The sequence below is a fragment of the Argentina anserina genome, chromosome 1 (genome assembly GCF_933775445.1).
Source record: "Argentina anserina chromosome 1, drPotAnse1.1, whole genome shotgun sequence".
In the NCBI taxonomy this organism is placed as follows: domain Eukaryota; kingdom Viridiplantae; phylum Streptophyta; class Magnoliopsida; order Rosales; family Rosaceae; genus Argentina; species Argentina anserina.
Genome location: NC_065872.1, coordinates 6,746,419 through 6,770,942, shown reverse-complemented (window position 1 = coordinate 6,770,942; position 24,524 = coordinate 6,746,419). Strand labels below are relative to the sequence as shown.

The 24,524-nt window shown below is 38.6% G+C and overlaps 3 protein-coding genes across 5 annotated transcripts; all 3 read left to right on the top strand.

The window, feature by feature from the left end:
* The first annotated feature begins 6,054 nt into the window (after positions 1–6,054).
* On the top strand, positions 6,055–7,479 carry LOC126800769 (UPF0481 protein At3g47200-like). The gene is given in 3 exon segments (XM_050528182.1): positions 6,055–6,168; positions 6,170–7,429; positions 7,432–7,479. Coding segments are annotated over 3 exon segments (1,422 nt in total).
* A 7,217-nt stretch (positions 7,480–14,696) lies between these two features.
* Positions 14,697–18,860, top strand: LOC126800758 (serine/threonine-protein kinase STY46-like). Its single transcript, XM_050528173.1, has 6 exons — positions 14,697–14,908; positions 16,464–16,596; positions 17,253–17,448; positions 17,727–17,848; positions 17,944–18,099; positions 18,360–18,860. The coding sequence occupies exons 1-6, from the start codon at positions 14,697–14,699 to the stop codon at positions 18,735–18,737; spliced, it is 1,197 nt and encodes a 398-aa protein (XP_050384130.1). The 3' UTR covers positions 18,738–18,860.
* Positions 18,861–20,787: 1,927 nt separating this feature from the next.
* Positions 20,788–24,473, top strand: LOC126786163 (G-box-binding factor 1). Of its 3 annotated transcripts, XM_050511916.1 has the most exons (13): positions 20,788–20,988; positions 21,128–21,350; positions 21,457–21,541; positions 21,622–21,669; positions 21,788–21,877; positions 21,988–22,077; positions 22,204–22,382; positions 22,508–22,565; positions 22,760–22,808; positions 22,917–23,098; positions 23,454–23,531; positions 23,799–23,924; positions 24,152–24,473. In XM_050511916.1, the coding sequence occupies exons 2-13, from the start codon at positions 21,346–21,348 to the stop codon at positions 24,230–24,232; spliced, it is 1,071 nt and encodes a 356-aa protein (XP_050367873.1). In that variant the 5' UTR covers positions 20,788–20,988; positions 21,128–21,345; the 3' UTR covers positions 24,233–24,473. The 3 variants fall into 3 exon arrangements, with proteins under 3 accessions (XP_050367873.1, XP_050367882.1, XP_050367865.1); XM_050511925.1 differs by lacking the exon at positions 21,128–21,350 and having other exon boundaries at positions 20,789–20,988; positions 21,405–21,541; XM_050511908.1 differs by lacking the exon at positions 20,788–20,988 and having other exon boundaries at positions 21,026–21,350.
* The last annotated feature ends 51 nt before the right edge of the window (positions 24,474–24,524 follow it).

Below are 24,524 nucleotides of genomic sequence, written 5' to 3'. Positions count from 1 at the left end.
AGTGCTTAAAGACGTCATACGCGCAAAATGCATTGCGATAAGATGGACACACTACGCCCGCAGTGGCTCAAAGCCGTCCTACACGCACTGCGCTATAGGACGCACCAGCCTTCAAAGGCCGCACTAGCCTTCAAAGACCATATTGGCATATAGAAGCCGCACTTGCCCATAGTGGCCATATTAGTCCAAAGTGCCATTGCGCAAGACTACTTTGCCTAAGCACACCGCACATATAGGCCATATCATTCGAAACTGCCTCGCTGACTAGGGGTTTCGGGGACTTACGCACACTTGCATACTAGATCACATTTAGGACCATACATATACACACGCATCATCATGTGTCACACACATCGTGCCCGTACATTCTTATGCTACCCATTACAACGGACATACTTCGTGAACATATGTTTTTATCTTTGTTTTGCAGGTTTGAGAGTCCCTTCTTGCTTAAGGAGTTCAGGGACTGGTAGGGGTATGCCACTGCCCAGATACTTATGCTCGGTGACATGTTGATTGATAAACTCCCTAAGCAAGAAGTTCCTCTTACTTAGAGACTGTGGGGGGACATGTTGGCACCCCTACTAGCATAGAGCTAGTATGGCATGTCACCGAGCATAAACATCACTCTCTAGGCGGATCTACAAGTCACTATGTGGCTCAACCATGATATTCATAGCGTACCTTGTCATACAAGCTTTCCAATGATAGTCGGAACTCACCAAGACACCACCGGAAAGTCACCTTTCCGGCCTCATCAAGATGGCTCTATAGTAAGCCTAGAGGGACACTTGTCTCACATTGAAGAATATGTAAATGTGAGGGGTTCTCTCACCTATAAAAGGGACCCCTCATCCCACTTAGAGGGGGTGAACCACTACTTGTATAACTTAAGGCTATTTGCCTATACTTGTGGATTCAAGTGGACGTAGTCTACTCCAAGAGAGGGAGGTGAACCACTATACTTCTTGTGTGAAGCTAACCCTCATTAATAAGCTAACTAAGTGTATTAGCCTCCATGGTAATCCTACGTTAACAGTTCATTTTAGCGACTACCTACGGTTGAAACAATCACGGCACATGCACTCCACAATTATTCTTGTTTACGTAAAAAAACATGAACTTAATTCTAGTATGTACACTCTAAAGCCTCTCGTATATAAAAAAACACCCTGAAAACCTCTTTCAATATGACCCACGCGTATACTAAATAATTATAAATGAAGTACAGGTACAACTACTTGAATTTTCTTCAAATGTATAAAAAGGATATGAAGCTTATGCACAGGGGCGAAACCAGGATTCAAGCGTAGGGGGGTAAATTTTTTTTTCTCTTGAGACACATTAAACTTGATACGGAAAAAACAAAAGATGTTTTAATTATGCTTGTTTAGGAAATACAAAGAGATAAAAATAGGAAATATACATTTCAAATATGATATAATTGCCATAATAAAGGAAAGTGTTTATAAATAGTTTCTTCTTAACTTTTGTAATAATATGTATATTTTCTTAATCTAAGAGGAGTCTATTAATAAAATTTAGCATGAAATAAAATACAATTAGCATAAATAATAAAGTTTAATTGAATTGTTTAGGAAACTAGGGGGTGTGGACCACCCCAGTGAGTTTAGGTCCGCCCTTGCTTATGCATGTGATTTTGTTCTTAATATTGACTTTCAGTAAGAAGATTCATCAATCTATAAATTTATAACATAAATAACGCATGTATCATTGCTTGGATTTTGCGTGCCCTAATTTATTAACACGACCTAAGCATCATATAAGTGCTTTTAAATGGTCTTTATAGACAATGCGTTCATCTGAAAACTAAAAAATTTCGCCAAATACATCACGATTGTGAAATGCATATATGTTAATTAGTATATTTGACTCTACAATTCTCACTGTCAAAATAATAAATAAATGGAATCTGATTCGCAAAGTATACGTACGTAGTTTGATTTATCTGCTTCTCATCCTTGCATCCAAGTCCTGTGGTATTTGGTCTCCTAATACATAAAATTAATGTAGCTATTTTCTAATTGTTGTTACCAGTGTTCGAAATATCGGATGTATCGGCTGATGTATTGCCGATATTTCGAATCCGATACGATAAGGGCATATCGGTCAACGCATAAATGATAGTCAACGACGATATATCGGTTTGACCCGATATTGACCCTGACAGGCCGACACAATTGGAATATGTGCATTTAAATACTAATATATATATATATATATAATCTTGCACCAAGATATAAATACTTATCAATAACTCAATGTATGCATGAAATAAACAAGTTAATAAACTTGAAAGTAAATGTGCAAATAATGTAAATGTACTTTAAATTAAAAGTAATTAGGTAATATTAGTTAGTAGTCAAAAGATAGTAGTTATTTCTCCCATAATAAGGAAAGTGTTTGTCCAAAGTAGCAATTGTCATTCAAATAATAGTGTCAACATTTCGTATCGATAACTCAGTCAATAAACGTCCAAATTAGGCAAGTGAGAAGTCTATGTTCAAGGATTTTTCGTAAGAAATCCAATATGATAAGTCATACAGTCCAGTTCAAAGTCATTGAGTCCAAAAAAGTTCAAACACAGTAGCAGTGTAGAAACCGATCATCAAGTTATCATCTTAGATGTCTACATATTCTACTTGTAACAAATATTTTATCATTTCTTCTGAAACTTTCCAGATTAAAATTAGAGGTCTTATACTTTAATTGCATATAAAGTTTGTGGAAAATGGTTAAGAAATGAGTTTTTAAAAAGTTGTGAGTGATATAAAAGATTTTCAGTGAGTTTAACTCTAACTTTGATTAGCCATAACTTCTTCATTTCTAAACATTTTTGAGTGATTCAAAAATCTAAATTGAAGAATTTTTCATGAGGCATTTAATGCTATTGTTAACTTGGACAAACTCAAATGTTATAAAATACAAAAATGTAACTCTTACCAAAACATGGCCTTTTCCATTTTATCCTTAGCTATGCACTTTGATAAATCTTAAAAGACGAAAAATTATAAGAATGTAAGATGTACTTACCTTGAAGTTTCAGGAGTGAAATGAAGGTTTTTATGTGGATCCAAAGTTGGATTACTTTAGTAAAGAATGAACTTGTTTAAGAGAGAAAGAGTGAAGGCTAGAATTTTAGTTTGAGAAACATTGGATGGTTGAGTTTTCTATCAATTAAAGGAACTCTAGACGTGCATGATTTCTGATTTTGAAGTGTGAAGAAAACTTGAGGCAGCTCACAACTATAAATAAGCCAAGAATGAACACAAAAGTTCAATTCTCACCTACCATTCTCAATAATTAATATTGAGTGATGGTCTAGCTAATTAGTGTGGTTGTTGGCAAAGAAAACAAATAGTGTGATGAGATAAAACATAAAAATAAATCAGCTAGGTTCAAAAAATATTGGCATAAGGATTATATATATATATATATATATATGTAGTATATATATATATGTGTGTGTGTGTAGATATAACAAACACATTTATATGTGTTATTCTAAAAAGTAAAGGAATTTAGTATATTCCTTTCATAAGGTTTTCAATATATTTGTACTATCTAATACTAATATAATGCATAAAAGATAATACTATTAGTATTAGTCTTAAACTCGATTACAAAGTATCGAGTATACGCAAGAATATGAGCTAACGTATTCAAATCGTGGTCTAATACTTACAAAAAGAAATTTTATATCTTTGAAAGTATGTACCTTAGCATCATTAATTTCTAAAGAGAAATATTAGAAGAAAAATTGAATTAAGTCTAAATTAATATAACATTAGAGTACTAACTAGTAAATACTAAATTTCGTGGTATTACATGATCTCCCTTGAAGAAAACCCGAGGTGTTTCGAGGGTTCCTTTGCCCACTGCTCGTAGTTCAAAGGGTTCTGTCGCTGAAGTTCTTGCCTCCTCTCCTTCTACTGCCCCATCTTCTTAGCCAAAGCTTACAAAATATTTGGCTGCTCGTCATCCTAGTACTTTTGATCGTGCCCCATCCTAGTACTTTCCTGAGTAAAATTGTCGGAAATTTCTCTCTTCTCTTTTCCTCTGATTTCAACTTTTGTTCTCTACTTTCATTCTCAAACAACGACAAGAAGAAACCAGTCTTCTCTCCCTCTATTTATACGCATTCAAATTCATCGAGGCCGTTGAACCCAAAAGCCAACTCTCGTCGGATGACCGCCACGTGCCCCATTACTCACATAACTCCTCGGTTCTCAAACCAACGCGCCCCACGCGCGCACATAACCTCATATGCCCATAACTGACCCCCACTCGCTACACTTCCACAAGTGTCATCATGGTTGCCTATGCCAGTGTCGCCTTGTTTCCTCACAGGCCCCACAATTGTCCTCTGCATTAAATGCCGAACCCCTGAGGCGGGTTGACCACTTGCCTCGGCTGGTTTCAGTGCGTTTTGTTCAGGACATCCCTTGACTAGGGACTTTGGAGACTTACCACGATACGCCGGATTATGTAAAATCACCGACTCAGGCCAATCTCCAAATCCATGGATACTTCGGAGGCGTGCCTAGCCCCGAAGTCCTAGATCACTCCAAGTCCATGGGTGTTCTGAATGCCAATTAACCCGCGTGCCGGGCTCTGATTGTTAGTTAACTCATGTGTCTAACACTGAGAGCCTAGGCCACTCTCCAGGTCTTAGGCCACACTCCAGGTGCAAGGATGTTTGAGCATTCAGATAACCCATGTGACTGATACTGAGATCATCGAACACTCGATCCATGGATGTTCCGAGGGATAGTTAACCCTCGTGCCTAGCCCCGACATGTCAGGTCACACTCCGGATCTATGGACGCTCAGGAGGCTAGATAACCCCCTAGCCTAGCCCCGAGGTCATATGTCACTCTCCGATATGGATGCTCCAAGTGTTAGTTAACTCATGAGCATAACATCGAGCTCTGATGCCATACAACTGGTCGGCCCGGGTCTCGAGCAATTTGAACTTAGATATTTGCGCATGAAATAGTAGTACGAAACTCCCCACCCAAGGAATCTCATCAATTGGGGACTTGGGGACTTGTTAACACCTCTCCTCTGATTTTGGTCGCCGGACCGGTGACTGACAACCTAGCAACCTGGTAACACCAAGAGTCATAGCAGTTGGTAAGGAAGCAATATATTCGATATGAATCTCGCCATTGATGACGCCCAAAGTGGCGTGCGTGAACAACAAAATGCACATTATGTTGGTTCACATTCCCACATTGAAAGAAGAACCCAGCACGTCTCCTAATGTGCTTATAAAAGGTCCACATAGACTACCAGAAAAAAATAACGTATTCTTAAGTCCTTAACTCTCGAACTTGAATTCTATTCCGGATTCTAACTTAAGATTCGGAGGGTCAAAGGTCGGCGCACCATTGGCCATTTGACTTTGACACGTGTTGTGTGTAGGTCTCACTGAGCTGACACACCGGAATACAATGCTACAAGAAGTTAGGTCTCATGGATTTAGCACTCGTAACAATTCCTCTATATAATGTAGCTGGATATTGCACATTATACTATGCCTAATTAACCCTAAAAAACAAAAACAAAACCCAATATTGTGGTATGAGAGAACGAAACAAAAGGTTAGTTCATTGAAAAAAAAAAACGAAACAAATGGTTAGTTCATTGCATACTATTGTCAATGCAAAGAATCGAAGGCCGGACGGTCCCCTTTATATTTCTTCATAATAATTCAGGCAAAGAAAGTACAATGCAACTTCGGGGAAGGAACGGTCCCTGTATTATGAGGATCAATTCTTCTTGTTCACCTGTTGTAAGGTTCTGAATTTGTATGCGCTTCCACTTGTGTCTAAGAAACAAGCCATCTTCATCATCAGAGGACATAGAGCTCCCCATTCAAAGTCATCAATACTCCCTTTTCATTATTCTTATTGTCCTCTTCATATCTTTCTGAAACTTGATCGCATACTTATGTCATTCAACCCCGCTCCATAATTAAGAACTTCTCCTCCTCTCCCTCTATGTTTTGGCTGAAGTGTCAAGCTGCCGATGGCGAATGGAGGAGGAGATCATTCTGTGATGATTACAGTTGCTGCAGCCACAAGTAATATTCCAATGACATCATTGGAGCAAAGAATAGCGGAAACGAAATGGCTACTGCATGCATCCATCAGCTGGTAACAGTTCATGTTGCATCTTTAAAGTACCACAATGCTTTGTGGAAATAAACAAAAACAATTACCAACCTCATATAGTGTCCATTGGTCCTTATCACCATGAAAATATACATCTAGAGATGATGCAGCGGCACAGATGGAGATTTCTTCATGATCTTCTTGCTCGAACACAGCTAACTGGTCTGAGACTTGATGACTACTTGCAGGCTGTTGCAGAAAGGGAAGAAGATTTAGTTGAAATGTAAGTGTTGGATGGTCTCTTCATTGTCGAACTTTTCTGCAAAGTTGGACTACTATCACCTAGTGATCCAGACGACTCCATCTTTAACTTGGCATGGATATTTCCTAATCTCATAAAAGATCTTCTAAGGTTGGAAAATCATATTCCATTCTTTGTTCTTCAACTGTTATTTGACAAATCAAAAACTTCAACAAAAGATAGTGACTCATCTCTTGCAAGACTTGCTCTAGAATTCTTGAATTATGCAATCAATAGACCCGATGAAGTTTTGCAACAACATTGTAGTGTTAAGGGAAAACATTTACTTTATTTGCTTCGCTTGAGCTTTGTCCCGTCTCCACAAGTAAAGCCTTCAAACATTTCTGCATTGGTTAAGTTACTCCAATCGGCCAAGAAACCTCTAAGGGGAATCAAGTGCAGCACAAAGAAGGCAGTGAATAAGTTTCTAGCAGGGATTAAGTACCAGACAAACAGTAAAGATACATCTTTACCGGTTCAATTCATCCAATCAGCAAAAAAGCTTCATCTGGCCGGAATTAAATTCAAGAAGGCGGATGCAATTAACTTCTTGGATATCAGATTTGGCAAAGGAGTGCTGGAAATTCCACACATATCACCAGACGATCTACATATCGACATCTTCTTAAAATTTGTTGCATTTGAACAATGTTACTCTCATTGCTCAAAGGACATAACCACCTATGCTGCATTCATGAGTTGTCTCATCCGAACCCCTGCAGATGCAACATTTCTATGTGACAACAACATTATTGAGAATTATCTTGGAACTGAGGAGGAGGTTGCTCAATTCTTCAGAAACCTAGGTAAAGATGTACCATTTGATATTGATGAGAGCTATCTCCGGAAGCTGTTCAAGGATGTGAATGAGTACCATAAAAATGTTTGGCATGTTCGATGGGCTGGCTTCAGATTCAAGTACTTTGATACACCATGGTCTTTCTTGTCTGCTTTAGCTGCTGTCATACTGTTACTATTCACTGCAGACCTGCAGTTCAGGCCTTCTTCGCAGTTTATGCATATGTAAAGCCCCGTTAGACTCTGTTGGAGTGCATTCCTAAGAAAGAAAAAAACCCTTATGTTAAATTGTCGTTACATTCTCGTTTTGATCCAAATTTAGTATCCTGTTTGAAGCCAGCAACTTTATGTATATTAGCTTCGAGGTTGAAATAATTTACACATTTATAACCTTAAATATGATTTATGTAGATGACAATTATAACATTCATCAATAAAATCAGGCTCTGTAATCACCAGGAGGATACTTGACAAACTTACTTTGGTGTTGTTAGTTCACATTGACTTGTACAGTCAAGGTGGCAAGGAGAGAAAAATGAGATCATGCTTCCTTGCAATTTCAAAGAAGGATGTAAAAGCTAGCTGGTTTCAATATTCCAGATCCACATGATGCAATGTCAAAGACTAAGAAAAAGAAAAGATGGTCATCAATCTATTTTTGTTAGCCTGATTGAAGGAGTAAATTAAGGGCGTGATGCAAAAAGCAAATTAAGGAGTGATTTGTGGTAGGTTAGATTATTTATAGAACATTTATGTGTAAGCAATAATCATTCAAAATATACAAGTAGCATTCACTCCTTTCTACTTGGTATCAGAGCCAATTTTTTCATGCTCTGTTTTTTCTGGGATTGTGTTTTTGGCGTGGAACTGCTGCAACGTTGGATATAAGCCCCACCACTTTAGGATCACACTGTGGGACATTAGGGTGGAAACCTGTAGCAGCGTAGTCCCCTCTCACATGCGCATCACACGGCCCGACAGTGGTCTTGCAGAAGCTTTTCTTGGACCCATCGAAGCTCGCCGTCACCTTGGACCTAAACTCGGGCAAAGGACGCAGTTGTGCGAGCCCGGCCGACGAGGTCTGACCCGTCCAGAATTTGGTGCAAGCCCGGCCGACGAACTCGTCGTCACCTTGAACCTTCAGCTTCGCCCTTTAACGGCGGCGAAATCCAGAACTTATTTACCTTCACCTATTCCTCCTCTGGCGTGTCGAACGTGCCGAGCCAGACCCCGGTACTAGACGAATGTGCCGTGCCGAGCAAGTTCTTGTTCTTCCACGGGTCCCTAAACTCAGCGGCGTAGCGACCTCACGGCGCCTCTTCCTCACTCCTCGGTAATAAGGCTGGCCAGAAACAGAGCCCGTCATGAACACAAAGACCTGAGCTTTTAGTTTCCTCCCCTGCCGCCGCCGCCGCCGCATCCGCGCCATTGGATTTGCGATTGACGGGTTCATCGAGCTTCGAGCTGGTGTCGACCAGTTTCAACGATTTCGACTCCAAATTCGACCCGGCCCGATCTAAATTCAACCCGACCCGCCTCGGCCCAAATTCGATAGTCTTGGTTGTCAATGCAGGTTCACCGACAATGCACGTGCACCCAAGACAAGTTCATATCAATTTTTTTTGTTTTCGCTGTATAATTCCTGATTTTTAATTTATTTTTCAATGGGTTCTGGAGACGAAGCCGAGAGTTCTTAGATCAATGATGTTCCGAAATTTGAAGTATCTGTCAAGAGTTCTAACAGTGGTTCCTTTGGGGGAACCAAACTTAATGGGACCAATTTCCGTAAATGGAAGAGAATTATGGCAGCTCATCTTTGAGGAATGAACAAGATGGGGCATGTAACCGGAGTAACTAAAGCTCCTAGTACAAATGATATTGTTGCCTACACTAAGTGGGACGTCGATGATGGTCTTGTAATGTCGTGTTGAGGAAAGTTATGAATGAAGAGATAGTTGATCTGGTGGAGGCATGTGACACTGCGCATGCAATATGGAAGACACTGGAAGGCTTATATACTAATAATTCTGATTTCATATAGGTTCATGAGTTAATGCACACAGCTTCGGCGATGCAACATGATGGGCAACCAGTGGCGCAATATTTCACCAAACTAAAAAATATTTGGGCTTAGATTAATGTGAAACGTCCTTGCATGATCAAGAATCAGGAGGATATTATTTGGTACCAACAAGAGAAGAAGCTTGAGCGCGTTCACCATTTCCTGAAAGGTCATGATGCAAAGCATAACAGTGCGAAATGGGAATTGCTCAGAAAGACCGAACCCCCTACCCTAATTACAACTTTCACATATATTAGTAAGGATGAGTCTCAACATGAAAGTCATCATCAGACACAAGTTGAAGTTTTCAGCCTTACTGTTCGTGCTAGATCTCCAACACCACCCCTTCAGCAGGCAACTTCAGATCCACTTCATCAGCAATGACCACCACTAGGCTTCGGGAATTAGCTCCGCCTTCCTTGCTCTTATGGTCATGATACTAACCATACTCCCATGCTCGTGCGACCTGTTGGAAGCTGTATCCACACCTTAGGCCTAAGAGGCCTAATTATCGTCCCAAGGCAAAAACAGCTGTTCAATTCGCCCAAGAACCAGATATCTATGGTGTGGTTGGACATGATCATCATACAGCATGAGAAGCAATACCTACCACATCCATAACTAGTCATGGTAAAATTGGTATGGCTTTAAATATTTCTAACTTTGTTGGTTTTGATACATGGATTATTGATTCTGGTGCGTCTGATCATATGACTTATGACAAATCTTATTTTACTGTATTGTCTCCTCCACCAGTACCCTATGTTACTAATGTTAATGGTGAGGCCTTCCCCGTATTAGGGAAATTGTCCGTTCATATTACTCCCACAATAGCGCTTCACAATGTGCTATATGTACCTGCTTTATCTCATCATTTGATATCTGTTCCCAATTGAACACTGACGCTAAGTGTTTTGTGACATTTTTTTCCTATGTATGTGATATTTCAGGATCTTCCCACCGAGAAGATAATTGGTCGGGGGTATCTGAGGGGCAGGTTGTTTCATCTGAATCAGACATATGTGAGAGAGAAACAAGGGGCACAGTCTCGGACCGCTTTAATATCTACTTCTGATAAGCTAAGTGAAGTTTGGTTATGGCATCGTCGCTTAGAGCATCCATCTTTTAGTGTTATGAAAATATATGCCTACTTTGTTCATTAGTGTCGATGAGTCATTTTTACGTTGTGAGACATGTGTTTTGGGTAAGAGTCATCGATCTACTTATTCCCCTAGTACTTCTAATAAACGTATTCTTCCTTTTGAATTAATTCATTCTGATGTTTATGGACCCTCCAAAGAGTTTACTGTGTCAGGAATGCGGTATTATGTGTCATTTATTGATGATTTCACCTGTATTTCATGGATTGTTCTCCTCAAAACTAAGATGAGGTTTTTCCAGCTTTTCAAGCCTTTTATACCACTGTCCAAACACAATATAATACTACAATTAGAGTTCTTCATTCTGATAATGGGGGGAATATGTGAATCGTGTCTTTCAGGAGTTCTTTAACACACACAGAATTGTTCATCAAACAACGTGTCCTTACACACCTGAGTATAATGGAGTTTCTGAAAGGAAAAATCGTCATTTACTTGATATGGCTCGGTGTATTCTTTTTAGTGCCCATGTGCCTAAATACCTTTCGGGTGATGTTGTCATAACTTCCGCCCACCGCATTAAGCGTCTTCCCTCTCATGTCCTTTAGGGAAAAGTTCCATATGAGGTGCTTGCATCTCATGTCTCATTACCCTTTTTTCATAATCTTCATGCCCGTGTTTTTGGTTGTGTTATTTTTGTCCATCTTCCAAAACATCAGAGGTCTAAGTTGGATGCACGGGCAGTTAAATATGTGTTTTTTAGGTATGGAAGACATCAGAAAGGGTACCGGTGCTATCATCCACCTATTAGGAAGTACTATGTCATTATGGATGTTACTTTCTTTGAGGACATGAGTTATTTTACCTCTTCTAATATTGCTCTTCGGGGGGAGGGAGAATTCATATTTTGAAGAGTTGTATCATGGAGAGGGGGAGGCAAGTAAGCCATTAAATATGGTGACATGTTCAATTGAGATTAACAATGTGCCAGCTACACATGCACCACCAGATGATTTCGGTGTAGTCACTCCAGAGATTTAGGTACCAGAAGATGACAACACAACTGCCCCTCATGTATCCCGTACTATTGTTTATACACTTGACTAATGCTCACCTGGTACGGAAGATCACTCATCTGAGGTTAGTCATTCTATTTGAGCTAATACTAGTGAGGCTAATAGTAGACAATATGTTTTGCCAAATAGGTCTAATCGAGGTCAGCCAACAAAAAAATATAAACCTACCCTTCAGGCTAAAGCTAAGTATCATGTGGCAAATTTTATGTCTACTAAAATATTGTCTAAGTCATATGAATCATTTGTGAATCAAATATCTACTGTATCAGTACCTAACAAAGTGCAGGATGCATTGGGAGATCCAAAATGGAGGAAAGCAATAGATGAAGAAATAGAAGTATTACAAAAGAACAATACTTGGGAGCTTATATCTCCACCACATGGCAAGAAGACTGTGGGATGTCGTTGGGTGTTTACAGTGAAGCATAATCCAGATGGGTCAGTGAGCTGGTATAAAGCATGTTTAGTAGAAAAAGGGTTCATCCAGACATATGACATAAACTATGATGAGACATTTGCACCTGTTGCAAAGATAAACATTATTCGGGTATTGCTCTCTTTTGCTACTAGCTTAAACTGGCCACTTAGACAGTTTGATGTTAAGAATACATTCATTCATGGAAAACTTACAGAGGAAGTGTACATGGATCTTCTGCTTGGATATGTGGCCGCTTCTCCAAGTAACTTTGTATGCAGATTGAGAAAGTCTTTGTATGGTCTTAAACAATCACCTCGTGCTTGGTTTAGAAGATTCTAACAATTCATGAGGAAAATTGGCTACAGACAGAGTAATTCAGACCACACATTATTTCTGAGACATCAACAAGGGAATGTAACAGCCCTAATTACATATGTTGATGATATGTACTGGGAATGATATTGTCGAGGTGGATAGATTACAGAAACATCTAACCACAGAGTTTGAGATGAAGGACCTAGGTACACTCAAGTACTTCTTGGACATTGAGGTAGCCCGGGGAAGTGATGGTATTTGTCTGTGTCAGAGGAAGTACATCCTTGATCTACTAACATGGACATGTATGTTGGATTGCACTCCCATTGATACTCATATTGAGCAGAACCATCGGTTAGCAGAGTATCCAGATCAAGTGCCTACTGAAAACCCTCGTTATCAAAGGCTAGTTGAACGCTTGATTTATTTATCACCAGAAAATCTGGAACTGAATCCCACCAAGTAAAATTATTTGAAGAAGCACTGAAATTAGCAAGAGCATCAGCAGCTTGATTGCCCTCACGAAAAATATGGCTCGATCTAAATGCATTTGGGAGATTCGATGCAAGCAATTGGATCACTCCACACGAAGACTCCAAGGAACTAGATTAGGAAACTGTAGATAAAAAAGAATAAGAGAAGAGTCCGCCTCTAACCATATAAACTTCCAGTCTCTAACCCATGCTAATTCAATAGCCTTAATAACCGCCATGACTTCTGCAGCAACTGAGCTAGAGATATCAAAAGTAGAAGAGAAAGCACCTAAAACTGTACCTCTGTAGTCTCTATAAACACCACCATAGCCTGCCTTATTAGAACTAATTTTCCATGCTCCATCAGTATTAACTTTGATCAAACCAAAAGGAGGGGTTAACCAATTCACCTCAATCACTCGAGGTGCCCGGCGAGGTTTGCAACTAGCACTCATCCTTTTAATTACACAAAGCTCTTGAACATTATTAAACATGGAACTGGAATACAACTTACTAGAGACCGCAATATTACCCGTAATTAAACGAAGACATCTTATTTCTAAAACATTACGTATGTCAAAACAATGACGTTTTCTTCACTATTTTGATAATATTGGTAAAATATTATAGTTAAAATAATGAAATAATTAAGAGATTTTAATTTAAAAGTTATAATATTCATGTATAATAAATTAATAATGATAATTATTCAAATATTCATATAAATAATATAAAATTATATAAACGGTCAGACCCATGAATTTATCGTGTCCGGGCCGTGTCGGACTCAAAACTGACTCGAGCTAGGCCCGGCCCATGACCAAATATATCTCGACCCAACCACTAATGGGCTTGAGCTGTGTCGGGCCGACTTTTAACATGTCAGACCCATGCCGGATTCGGGCTTTTCGGCCCATTTGCCACCTCTAGGTTATAGCCATAAATTGTTTAAGCAATAATCAAGCTTTTTACAAGATGCAAATGATGTTAAAAAAAAAGGATTAGAAACACAATTCACAGTAAGCTTGGTCTGAAAATGTAGATATAGACAGTTCAGTATACAACATTATGAGCTTAGACTCCATATGACAAACATCGTAATCACTATAAACAAAACAGGAATAAAAACACTATTCACAATTATATCGAATAGAATAACTGAAAAAAGTTGCATGTCATGTAATGGCATGCATAACTTGAAATTTAGTCTCATTATGACAAACATTGGTAAACACTGTAAACAAAAGAGAAATTGAAACACAATCCACAGTAAGAACTGATATACTAAAAAAATCCTACATTGTTGAATATAAAGAAGATATGACTGATCAATATCTACAAAAGACGCCGTATGCATAGAATTCTACTGCATGTCATCTATGTGGAACTCAATTTTAAATGACAGAATCATAACGTTTACGTGCATGTCTCAAAAGATAACAAAAATAATTACAACAAAATCTATCGTACAGATACAATGTATAACAGAAACATCATTAATATTTAAATCTATGAGAATAATTGTGCTGGCCATAATTAAATGCGTGGGGTTTGTACAACCCAAAACCTTCCATTATCCCTCCCAAAATTTCCATACCAAGTTTTATCTACCCAACCCCAAAGTTTATCCACCACAAACTTATCTCAATAACTCAACCTCCTCAGCTCCACTCTGTAAACCCTCAACCCTATCTGGCTCAAATTCCATGTACCTCCACCGCAGCCTAAATTCCATGCTCAGCAAATATATTAAGTCTCTTTCCAAAAATGCACTCAAAACTTTCCCAAGTTTCCCTCGCGTTCCTCTCACAGGAACCCTTCGTTCTTTCTTTTAAAACCCACACACCAAATTTGCACAAGCCATAAAAAAATCCCCCATATTTTCTATTGCGTTATAAATAACTAAAATAAGTCCCCAGAGTCCAAAATCCTCACTTCACTCTCTCCTTCACTCTTTCACTCTTAAAAGTGGGAGAGAGACCCTTGTATGTGTGTGCAATGCAAGCTCCAGCAATGGCGGGACATGGCGTGTTCAAGGTCACAGACAACGACCTCTTCGACTTGTACGAGTTGAATCTTGAGAACAACGATGGGGGTCGTGTTTCAGCTCATAAAGGTAGCAACTTTGTGTTTAAATTGGACCAGAGTTTGCTGATCGATGGAAGCTGTGTGAGGATTGGTCAGGTGCTCGGAGAAGGGCCGCAGGCGATTGTCTATGAAGGATTGTGGGTTTTCTTTTCTTGTCTTTCTATCTTTTTTGGTTTCTTTGTACTTTTCTTGGTTTTGTGTGTGGCGTTTTCTTGATTAGGTTGATCACATTGTCTGCATGTTCTTGAATTTTGCTGCTTTTTGGGTTTGTTTGATTGGTAAAGTTGTTGGCTTTGTTTGGTTTTGGGGGGTTTGAGTTGTGGTGTTGGGAATTCTGGGTTTTGGCGTGTGGAAAAGATAAACCCTTGAAAAGGGTTTTGATGATTTCTGTGTTCTTCTTTTCTTTGTTGGTGAAAAAGGTGAAACTTTAAGTGGTGTTCTAAGATTTACTTTCACTGTTTGAATTTTTTTTTTTTAGCTCATTGATTCTGAGAACCAAAGTTGCTTGCTTTCTGCTGTTTTTCCATTGTTTTATGTCAAGAAAGTGAACAGAGCAGTCTGTCTATTTGTGAATTGTATGACTACTGGAGTAAAGTTGTATTGAAATTCTGTTTTGGTATTCTTCTGTACATACAAATTGGTTGCCCTCAGATCTTGAGTAAGTATGAATTAGACAGGTCCTGGTATAATTCAAAATTGATAGTGGGATGTGTGTTCTTGGAAGTGGTGTTATATAAGTTGTTATGATGGTTCAGATTGCAGTTAATTCTAGGAGATACAGCATTTCAAAGATGATTTTTCTCACTACATCATAAAGTATTAGGTGAAAGCTCAGTAATAAGAGAACATTCTGGATGGTCTTCATCCATTTATTACAGAATCAGTTAAAAGTTTGGTTATCCAATAGTGGGCAAGGGTTTTCTGCAAATCATAATGTAGCTTAGGAGGGATTGAAAGTTATAAAGTTTGACGCATCCGTTTAATTGGCAGTGTACAATAATGGACAAGGATTTTCTGCATAAAAATCTCTTAGCATAGGAGGGACCAAAATATATTAGTGAACCAAGGCCAAGGCTTTTCTGCAACTTATCACTTGTCATTTAGACCTCTGCTGCAAAACTTATGCAGGTGGTTTAGTCGCCCGAACCTTCCTGATTACTTTTTTTTCTGTAAATCTGCATCTGAAGATCAGATGTCAACATGAGGCATTGTGGCTTGTACATCCTATTCTCTCAGGCATTAGAATGTTTAAAAGAATGTGATCATGCAATTTAATCTTGCACGATTATTAGTGTTGAGAATATGTAATTTAATCATGCACGATCATGCAATTAGCAATATGTAGTGCAAGTATCTGTTGTCGTGCGTTACATAGTGCACGTTACCGGATATGGTTATACTTATTCTGGCAATCGTATTAATGGCCTATCAAAAATCTTGTGGAAGGACTGTTATGTAATAATGTTAAGTAGATTCTGAATAGGAAACCAGTGGTTTTATATGGTGGATGAATCTCCTTTTTGTGTGTTCTTTCGATATTGCAGTTGCCTGGTGGGGGTTGGGAGAAGGGATGATAGTTTAGAGGGGATGTTTGGGGTGGATCCCAACCGTAAATCTGTTTTCCTGTATTGCAACTGAGGCATTATATGTCCTGGATTATGGAGTATTGAATGTTTCCAGTTTTGTATGCAGGTGTAATTCCACGCCTGTTGCTGTGAAAATCATACAGCCAGACAGAGCAGGTTTAATCAGTCCTGAACGCAAAGACAAATTTCAGAGGGAGGTGACTTTGCTGTCAAAGGCAAAACATGATAACATTGTGAAGGTAAGATACACCTTTCCTCCTATTTGTTTCTATTTAGGTAGTTATCTATCATAGTGTATTAACAATTTGGATATATTGTATGTTCATCATCTCTTATGTTATACTTTTCGGCAAATTTGTATCATCATTGTCTCTTGGTAATCCTGTTAGATTCTGGTATCCAGTTTCTCAGTTTCAGGGATTGGTTTGATTCAAGAAATGTCTTTCTTCTGTATAGATTTAGGCAAGATGAAAAAATGAACATACCACTTGGTCACTTGAATAATTATTCACTGCCCTGTTGTTGTTATCTTCAGCAAATCGGATGCCCAAGTAACTACAATAGTGGGGGTTTTGAATAAACTTGCCTTGCACTAATTGTTTTTCACTCTTGATTTATTAATTTACTGATACTGATTAGTGATATAAGCATTTATAGACCCTGGTATTATAATGATGAAGTAAAAAAGCACTGGGGAAAGAAATTCAAAAGCTACATATTAAGAAATTAATTTCAGTGTGTTTGGCTTCCAAATCATTCAGTAATGTGATCTTTCACCTTCAGGAGATCATTTGTTAAACCCTGAGTATCTGGGGTTATGATACTAATTCCTTTTAGTTTGTTATAATTAGAGTCCATATATCGTATGATTGAAGAAGTCCTTATCCTGAAACAGTTTATCGGTGCTTCTGTGGAACCAACTATGATGATAGTTACTGAGCTTATGAGAGGTGGTACCGTTCAGAAGTACTTGTGGGGCACCCGCCCTGTAATTCCGGACTTAAAGATTTCAGTAAGTTTTGCATTGGATATATGTCGAGCAATGAAATACTTGCATGCAAATGGCATCATACACCGTGACTTGAAGCCAAGTAAGTTTTCTATCTTACTTCTCTTTTCTTTTTCAATGTAGCAGTTTGATTTATTGACATGGGACACTGATCATGAATTTGGATGTGTGCCATATCCTCACTGCAGTTATAGCCAAATTTAGTATTAGATCATGAAAAGATTAATCTCATCCTTAGTTTCCAAAATTGTCCGGATTGCAAGCAGTAATTCTTGTGTTTTCCTTTTAGTTTTGCATGCTCACCTACGATTTTTTGTGACAAAATTCCTAATAGATAGTCTCCTCTTTTGTTTTCTGCAGGCAATCTACTTCTTTCCGAAAACAAGAAGCAAGTGAAGCTGGCTGACTTTGGGCTTGCTAGAGAGCAGATAGACGGTGCAATGACTAGTGAGGCTGGAACATACCGGTGGATGGCTCCTGAGGTGAACCATTTTTGTTTCCTTGCCTTTTTTATTCAGACAATGGTTCAGCAGGAAAGTTGCATAATGTGACAAGATTTCTCTTTCTTCTGAATTAGTTATTCAGCATTGAACCAGCTCCAAAAGGTGCAAAGAGAAATTATGATCACAAGGCTGATGTCTATAGCTTCTCAATAGTTCTGTGGGAGTTGCTCACAAACAAAACTCCATTCAAGGGAAGGAATAACGTAATGGTGGCATATGCTACAGCTAAGGTAAGTTTAATGAGTGCCATTGAAAAATGATATTTGATATCTAGAAACCTGAACAGTTTTATACCAACTCTTGCATACTCATCTCTATTATCTTATAAAACTCGGCCAACTTCCATAGTGCTAATCATTTTAAAACACTCTACTTACTGAGAAATTTTGTTGAATCTCCTTAAGTCACTAAAAGCAAATATATATACTTATTTCAGTTATTTGCTAAACACTGTTAAAACACTAGAATCATTGTAGCTATTTTGTTGCAGAATGTACGGCCTAGCCTGGAGGGCATTCCTGAGGAGATTATCCCTTTGCTAACGTCCTGCTGGGCTGAGGACCCCCTGGACCGACCAGAATTTATGAAAATAACTGATACCCTCTCCAACTTCTACCGGGAACATTGCTTAAAGGAGAACAAGCCTCCTCCTAAGGTCATTGAGACTGAAGATAATGAGACGAACATTAAGGAACATAATGAGAGGAGCATTAAAGAAGAAGAATCGTTGAGTACCTCCCAACCACAAGTGATTGAGACACCTGAAAGAGAGAAAAAGCTTAAAAGGCGCAAGAAGAGTTGGTCATCTTTTTGGTTCTGTTTCTCTTGCTTCTCTCGTCGACCAAATGTTATGGTGAGTTCTGTTTGACTGAGGAACTTTTTGCCCAGGCTAGGAAATCTAGTAGGATGTTGTATCGGCTGTTCTCATAGTTTTGTTGTATACACAGAGTATAGATTTAGGAAAATGTTCTCTTGCTGAATGGTTTAACATGTTATGGTGTCGAGTTGTCAATCAAAACCATTAATCGAATGGTTAAACGGTTTCTTCCCTTATCCAGAGATTGACAGCGTGACAACATAACATGGTGGCATATGTGGCAAGTTAACATTCATAGTATCTTAGAACTCTTTTATCAGGACAAAGATCATAGCCGAACTGGCATATCGTTTGTACAGAATGCTTTCAGAATGAAATGTATTCAAAAACAAAGAAAGAAATGATGATCAAATTTTTCCCAGTTGGGTTTTTCGCAATTTCTATCTTATGAGGTGAGTTTTGATTATTAGCATTATATTTCTCTATAAAGACAGAAAAGCTGTTGGGATTTTGTATCTAGTAGCTAGGTTGCTGTTTGCTGCATACAGACTCAGATTTTGGACCCTGTTGGGCTTCAAAGTTTATCCATTTCATGTTATTTTACTCCCCTTCCTCTACTGAAGACAACAATGGCTGCTCATTTTTATCAGCAGCCACTAATTAATGGTGCTGGTCTGCTGAATGCTACTAACTACTTTAGTAACTTTACTGTATTCTGCCAATTGTATTCAAGCTAGACTACTCCTGGTCAAGGTGGACTAGTAGGTTTTTATTTATTTATTTATTTATTATTAAAGAGGACTAGTAGTTATACCCTCCTAGCAAGACTTAATATTTCCTTCCTACCCTATAATTTTCCATTTCTCAAAAACTTATCGCTTTATGGAGCACTTTATTTTTTGTTAATTTGTTGATTTTCATGACTCGCTATTATGATTTGATTTTATATTCATACTCATAACACTAATAGGTGGGAAATAACCGTCACAAAATCTACCCATACACTTATATTACCATTATAGCGTGCGACTTCACATTCTAATATTAGTGATATCCATCATCCCAAGCTAAACTACTCCTTCTCAAGATTTCCTTATCCCCTAATTTTTCAATTTGTCAATACCTAAAAGTATGGATCTTTTATATCTAATATTTTTCATCTAACATATTATTGTGGTATTCATTATACTATACACTTTACTTTTACATTCATAATTAGTGCACCAAGAGCCATTAAATAACACGTAGTCAATATTTTATATATTTATAATATCAAGCTAGACTACTCCTTCTAGCAAGTCTCGTCTCAAAATTTCCTTGTTTCCTAATTTTTCAATTTATCAATACCCAAAAGTATGGATATTTTATATCTGATATTTTTCATCTAATATATTATCGTGGTATTCATTATACTATACGCTTTACTTTAACATTCATATAGTTAATATTTTATATATTTATAATACCAAGCTAGACTACTCCTTCTAGCAAGTCTTAAGATTTCCTTGTTCCCTAATTTTTCAATTTGTCAATACCCAAAAGTATGGATCTTTTATATCTGATATTTTTCATCTAACATATTATTGTGGTATTCATTATATTATATGATTTACTTTTACGTTCATAATTAGTGCATCGAGAGCCGTTAAATAACACTTAGTCAATATTTTATATATTTATAATACCGATTTATGTGTAATTTGATATGATATGTGGTAATTAGTTTAAAAAGTTAAAGATATAATAGTGTGTGGGACCGTGGGTTATATTATACACTATTTTCAAAAGACTACTTTGTTATCCCACCCTATCCTATCGTGTCGCAAAACCACTGGCGCCGGGTAGATACAGGAGGAAAAAGTCGGCGGAGAGAAGTAAAGTAAAGAAAAACAATTATTGAGATGATAAACAAAAAAAAAGGGGAGAGTAGCTGTGAGGGTGAGTCATCGTGGTTTCACAGCTCCGTCACGATCTAATCCACTGAAACGTGGCCAGCTGGAACGCCTCTCCCTCGCACGTGTCGCCACCCAAACGTCAAAACCCTAGCCTCCCCTCTCCTCCGGTGCACCACCGCCGCACACGATCCCACTCTCCCCCCCCCCCCCCCTTCTCATTATTCACTCAGACTCTCAGTCCCGTCTTTCCAACAACGACAACTACAACAAAAATCGAACTGAGCTCAGAAGAAACAGACACGGCCACCTAGGTGTTCCTTCCTTCTCTCTCAAATTCTTAGCCGTTGATTTCTTCAAGTGGTTCCACCTGGACTTCCACCTCACTCTTCCTAACTCCATGAAACCAGGTCTCTCTCTCTCTCTCTCTCTCTCTCTCTCTCACTTTCTTTCCTTTTTTAGTTCACATCACCCCCTTACTTTCCCGTTCTGTTGATCTGAGTTGCTGTTTTGGTCGGAAATTAAGTACTATTCTTAATTTTGTTTCAGAACATTAGTTGAAATTGGATAAGATTGGGGTGTTTGATTAGATTGGTAAAGTTTGAGCTTTTGGGGATCAAATCTGTTGCTGAATAGTGCAATTTGAGAGGGATTTTTCAGTCTTTTACTCTTTTTACAATTTGGGTTCAATGTAATATGGGGGAGGTCTTCAGTTGCAGCATCCAAATTTGATTTCGGGTACAGTAATGATTTGGTTTGGCTAATTAATGAGGTAATTTTGGTTTTTCTGCTTGGATTTAGGGTTGAATGTTTGATACTTTTTCAGGTGCTTATAGAGATCTTTGAGGATAAACTTGATCTGGTTTATTTGGGAGTAGAGGAGAAACAGCTGAGTCAATTGAAATGGGGACAGGGGAAGAGGGCACACCCTCTAAGCCTTCCAAACAATCTTCAACTGCTCAGGTGTGGTTTCAATTCTTCTCATATATAGTCAGGGCTTTCGGTTTTGGGGTTTTAATCTTGTGGTTGCTTGGATTGTGCAGGAAATACCAGCACAGCCTTCGTATCCTGATTGGTCCAGCTCTATGCAGGTTCATGACAAAAACACATTCTAGATCGATATGTAATTATTTGTGTAGTATGGAGGAAGATGACACCAAAGTAAATTGGTATAATTTCTCACAGCTCATTTTTCTTCTTCTTGTTTAGGCTTATTATGGTGCTGGAGCTGCTCCACCGCCCTTTTTCGCATCCTCTGTTGCTTCGCCGGCGCCACATCCGTATATGTGGGGAGCACAGGTGAGTTCATGTACATGTTCTATAGTAGAGAAGGTTGCAGTCTTTTACTGTGATTTATGAAAAAGGTGGTTTGACTTTTATGTTCACTATTGTTGCTTGCTACTTTGCAGCATCCTATGATGCCGCCTTATGGAACTCCAGTTCCGTACCCTGCCATGTATCCTCCAGGTGGAGTTTATGCTCATCCGGGTATGGTCACGGTATGATGTTCTTCCTCTAATATGATTACGTAACCTTGCATCATCAATGAAAGGAGACTTGTATCATATTAGGAAGGCTCTAACTTGATTAACTAATTGATTTTATTCTTATTCCAATTTTGTTAGACGCCTGCCTCTGTACCGCCAGCAAATCCAGAATCAGAAGGGAAGAGCACAGAGGGAAAAGAGCGAGCTTCTGCCAAAAAACCAAAGGGTGCTGCAGGAAGTACAGGCTTGGTTAGTGGCAAAGCTGGGGAGGGTGGAAAAGCAACTTCTGGTTCTGGCAATGATGGTGCTTCACAAAGGTCAGTGATCTTTGCATTGTATTTTACAAGCTTTAGATTGCTCTCAAGTCTTCACTTTGACATTGGTTAAAGATATGCTGTGCCCAGTCTTTACCTTGACATTGGTTAAAATTTCTCGTTAATAGTGCTGAAAGTGGTAGTGAGGGTTCATCAGATGGGAGCGAGGAGAATGGTAACCATCAGGTATGTGTATGCCCTGCAGCTGACTCTGCAACTTGTTCTACCTTTCTTAAATGGCTAGTAAACTAGCTTTTGCGATCTACATATATCAGCTTCAGCAGTATATTTTGTGCTTTGGATTCTAGATTATAGCCTAGCACAAGTGATAACTTTAGTTATGAATTTTGTATAATGAAGATATGGTTGTTATATCGTAGGACTATGGTGCGAACAAGAAGGGAAGCTTTGACAAGATGCTTGCAGATGGTACGGTAACTGTGTGATTTAATTTATATATCTTGGCCTGCTAAGTGTCTGTATGTGTAGACATTGGTAAAGGTACTAGCACTTACATGGTTTTCTCACGTTTTTCAGGAGCGAATGCACAAAATAACACGGGTTCAGTGCCTGGGAAGCCAGTAGTTTCTATGCCTGCAACTAGTCTGAATATGGGAATGGACTTGTGGAATGCCTCCCCTGCTGGTGCTGGAAGTGCAAAAATGAGAGGAAATCAATCTGGAGCCCCATCAGCTGTCGGTGGTGACCATTGGATTCAGGTACATATCTTTCTCATGTTTTTTTTTATGGCTAAGTATCAATCTCATGTTCTGAATTGTTATTCTTTTAGTGCATACTTTTCACTTGTCATTCTGTAATTCACTTGTCTCCTTTATGGTTTTCATATTCTAGTAATTTCCATAAGCGTGTATTGATACGTAAAATTTAAGAGCAAAATTTTGGTAGGTTAATCACTAGGGCCATGTGGCTTGTGAATTTTTTTTTCAATAGTAAAGAAGTGAATTACATATTATTGTTTGTGCTGAAATATATCCTAATATTGTCTTCCTATCACATGTAATCATCTTGAAGAAATTCTGAGTATCCTTGTCCTTTCCTTGATGATTATGACAGGATGAACGGGAACTGAAAAGACAGAAACGGAAGCAGTCGAATAGGGAGTCTGCAAGGAGGTCAAGATTGCGAAAGCAGGTACAAATGCACTTATAAATGCCTGTTTTCTTGTTTGATTATACCTTGTTTTAGAAAAGTGGTTGAGAAGCCCTCCCATCCCTAGTTTGGGGGATGTGAACTGGATGTGACCACAAGAAAGGTCATCATCTAATGTGATTGCACCACGAGCAGGGATGTGGGAGGGAACAAAGCAGAACTAGTGCTACTGGAAGATGATAACATATTATGTCATAACAGAACCTATGATAAGGCTTGAACTAACGGATCCTGTTATGTTTTTCCCAGGCGGAGTGCGAAGAGCTACAAAAAAGTGTACAAGGACTGACCAATGAGAATCATGGCCTTAAGGATGAGCTGCAAAGGCTCTCCCAGGAATGCGAGAAGCTTGCGTCTGAAAATTCTTCTATAAAGGTCTTACCATTGATGATTGCAGTTTGTTGTGTCTTTACCTGTGTATAGGATGTTAATATTAGTTGCTTCTTGTTAGCTGGTGCTAGCTTGATACCTCAATAGCAATTTCATGGTTCCTGAATTTTGCTTAACGAATAAGTTGCTAGGGATTCCTGAATTGTTTGACTAACACGCTGCTGATATGAAATCTATTGTGTTTTGACTGTATGTTTTTTGTTGTTATACAGGAAGAGTTGACACGATTATGTGGACCGGATTTAGTAGCAAACATTGAACATCAATCTCGTGGCAGTGAGGGTAACAGTTGAGATGGCACTGGTCTCCCTATGTAGTAACAGATTTTTATTGAGCTCTGGAACCGTGACCCTCACTTTAGTTGAGTGTAGAACATTTGTTATCTTATACTAATTTATACGCTTAACCCTGCTCTGTAACTGTATCGTTTATTTATGAACTGTTGACTGAGTTGGGTCCTAGATGGAGCAACCATGGCGATTGTTGTATCATTGGAAAAGAGTATATAATAGATAACTTCCATCTTGTCTTTCATCTTTAGTTCCATTCAGTGCTGCATTGCTATTTCTCATAACTTTTTCCTAT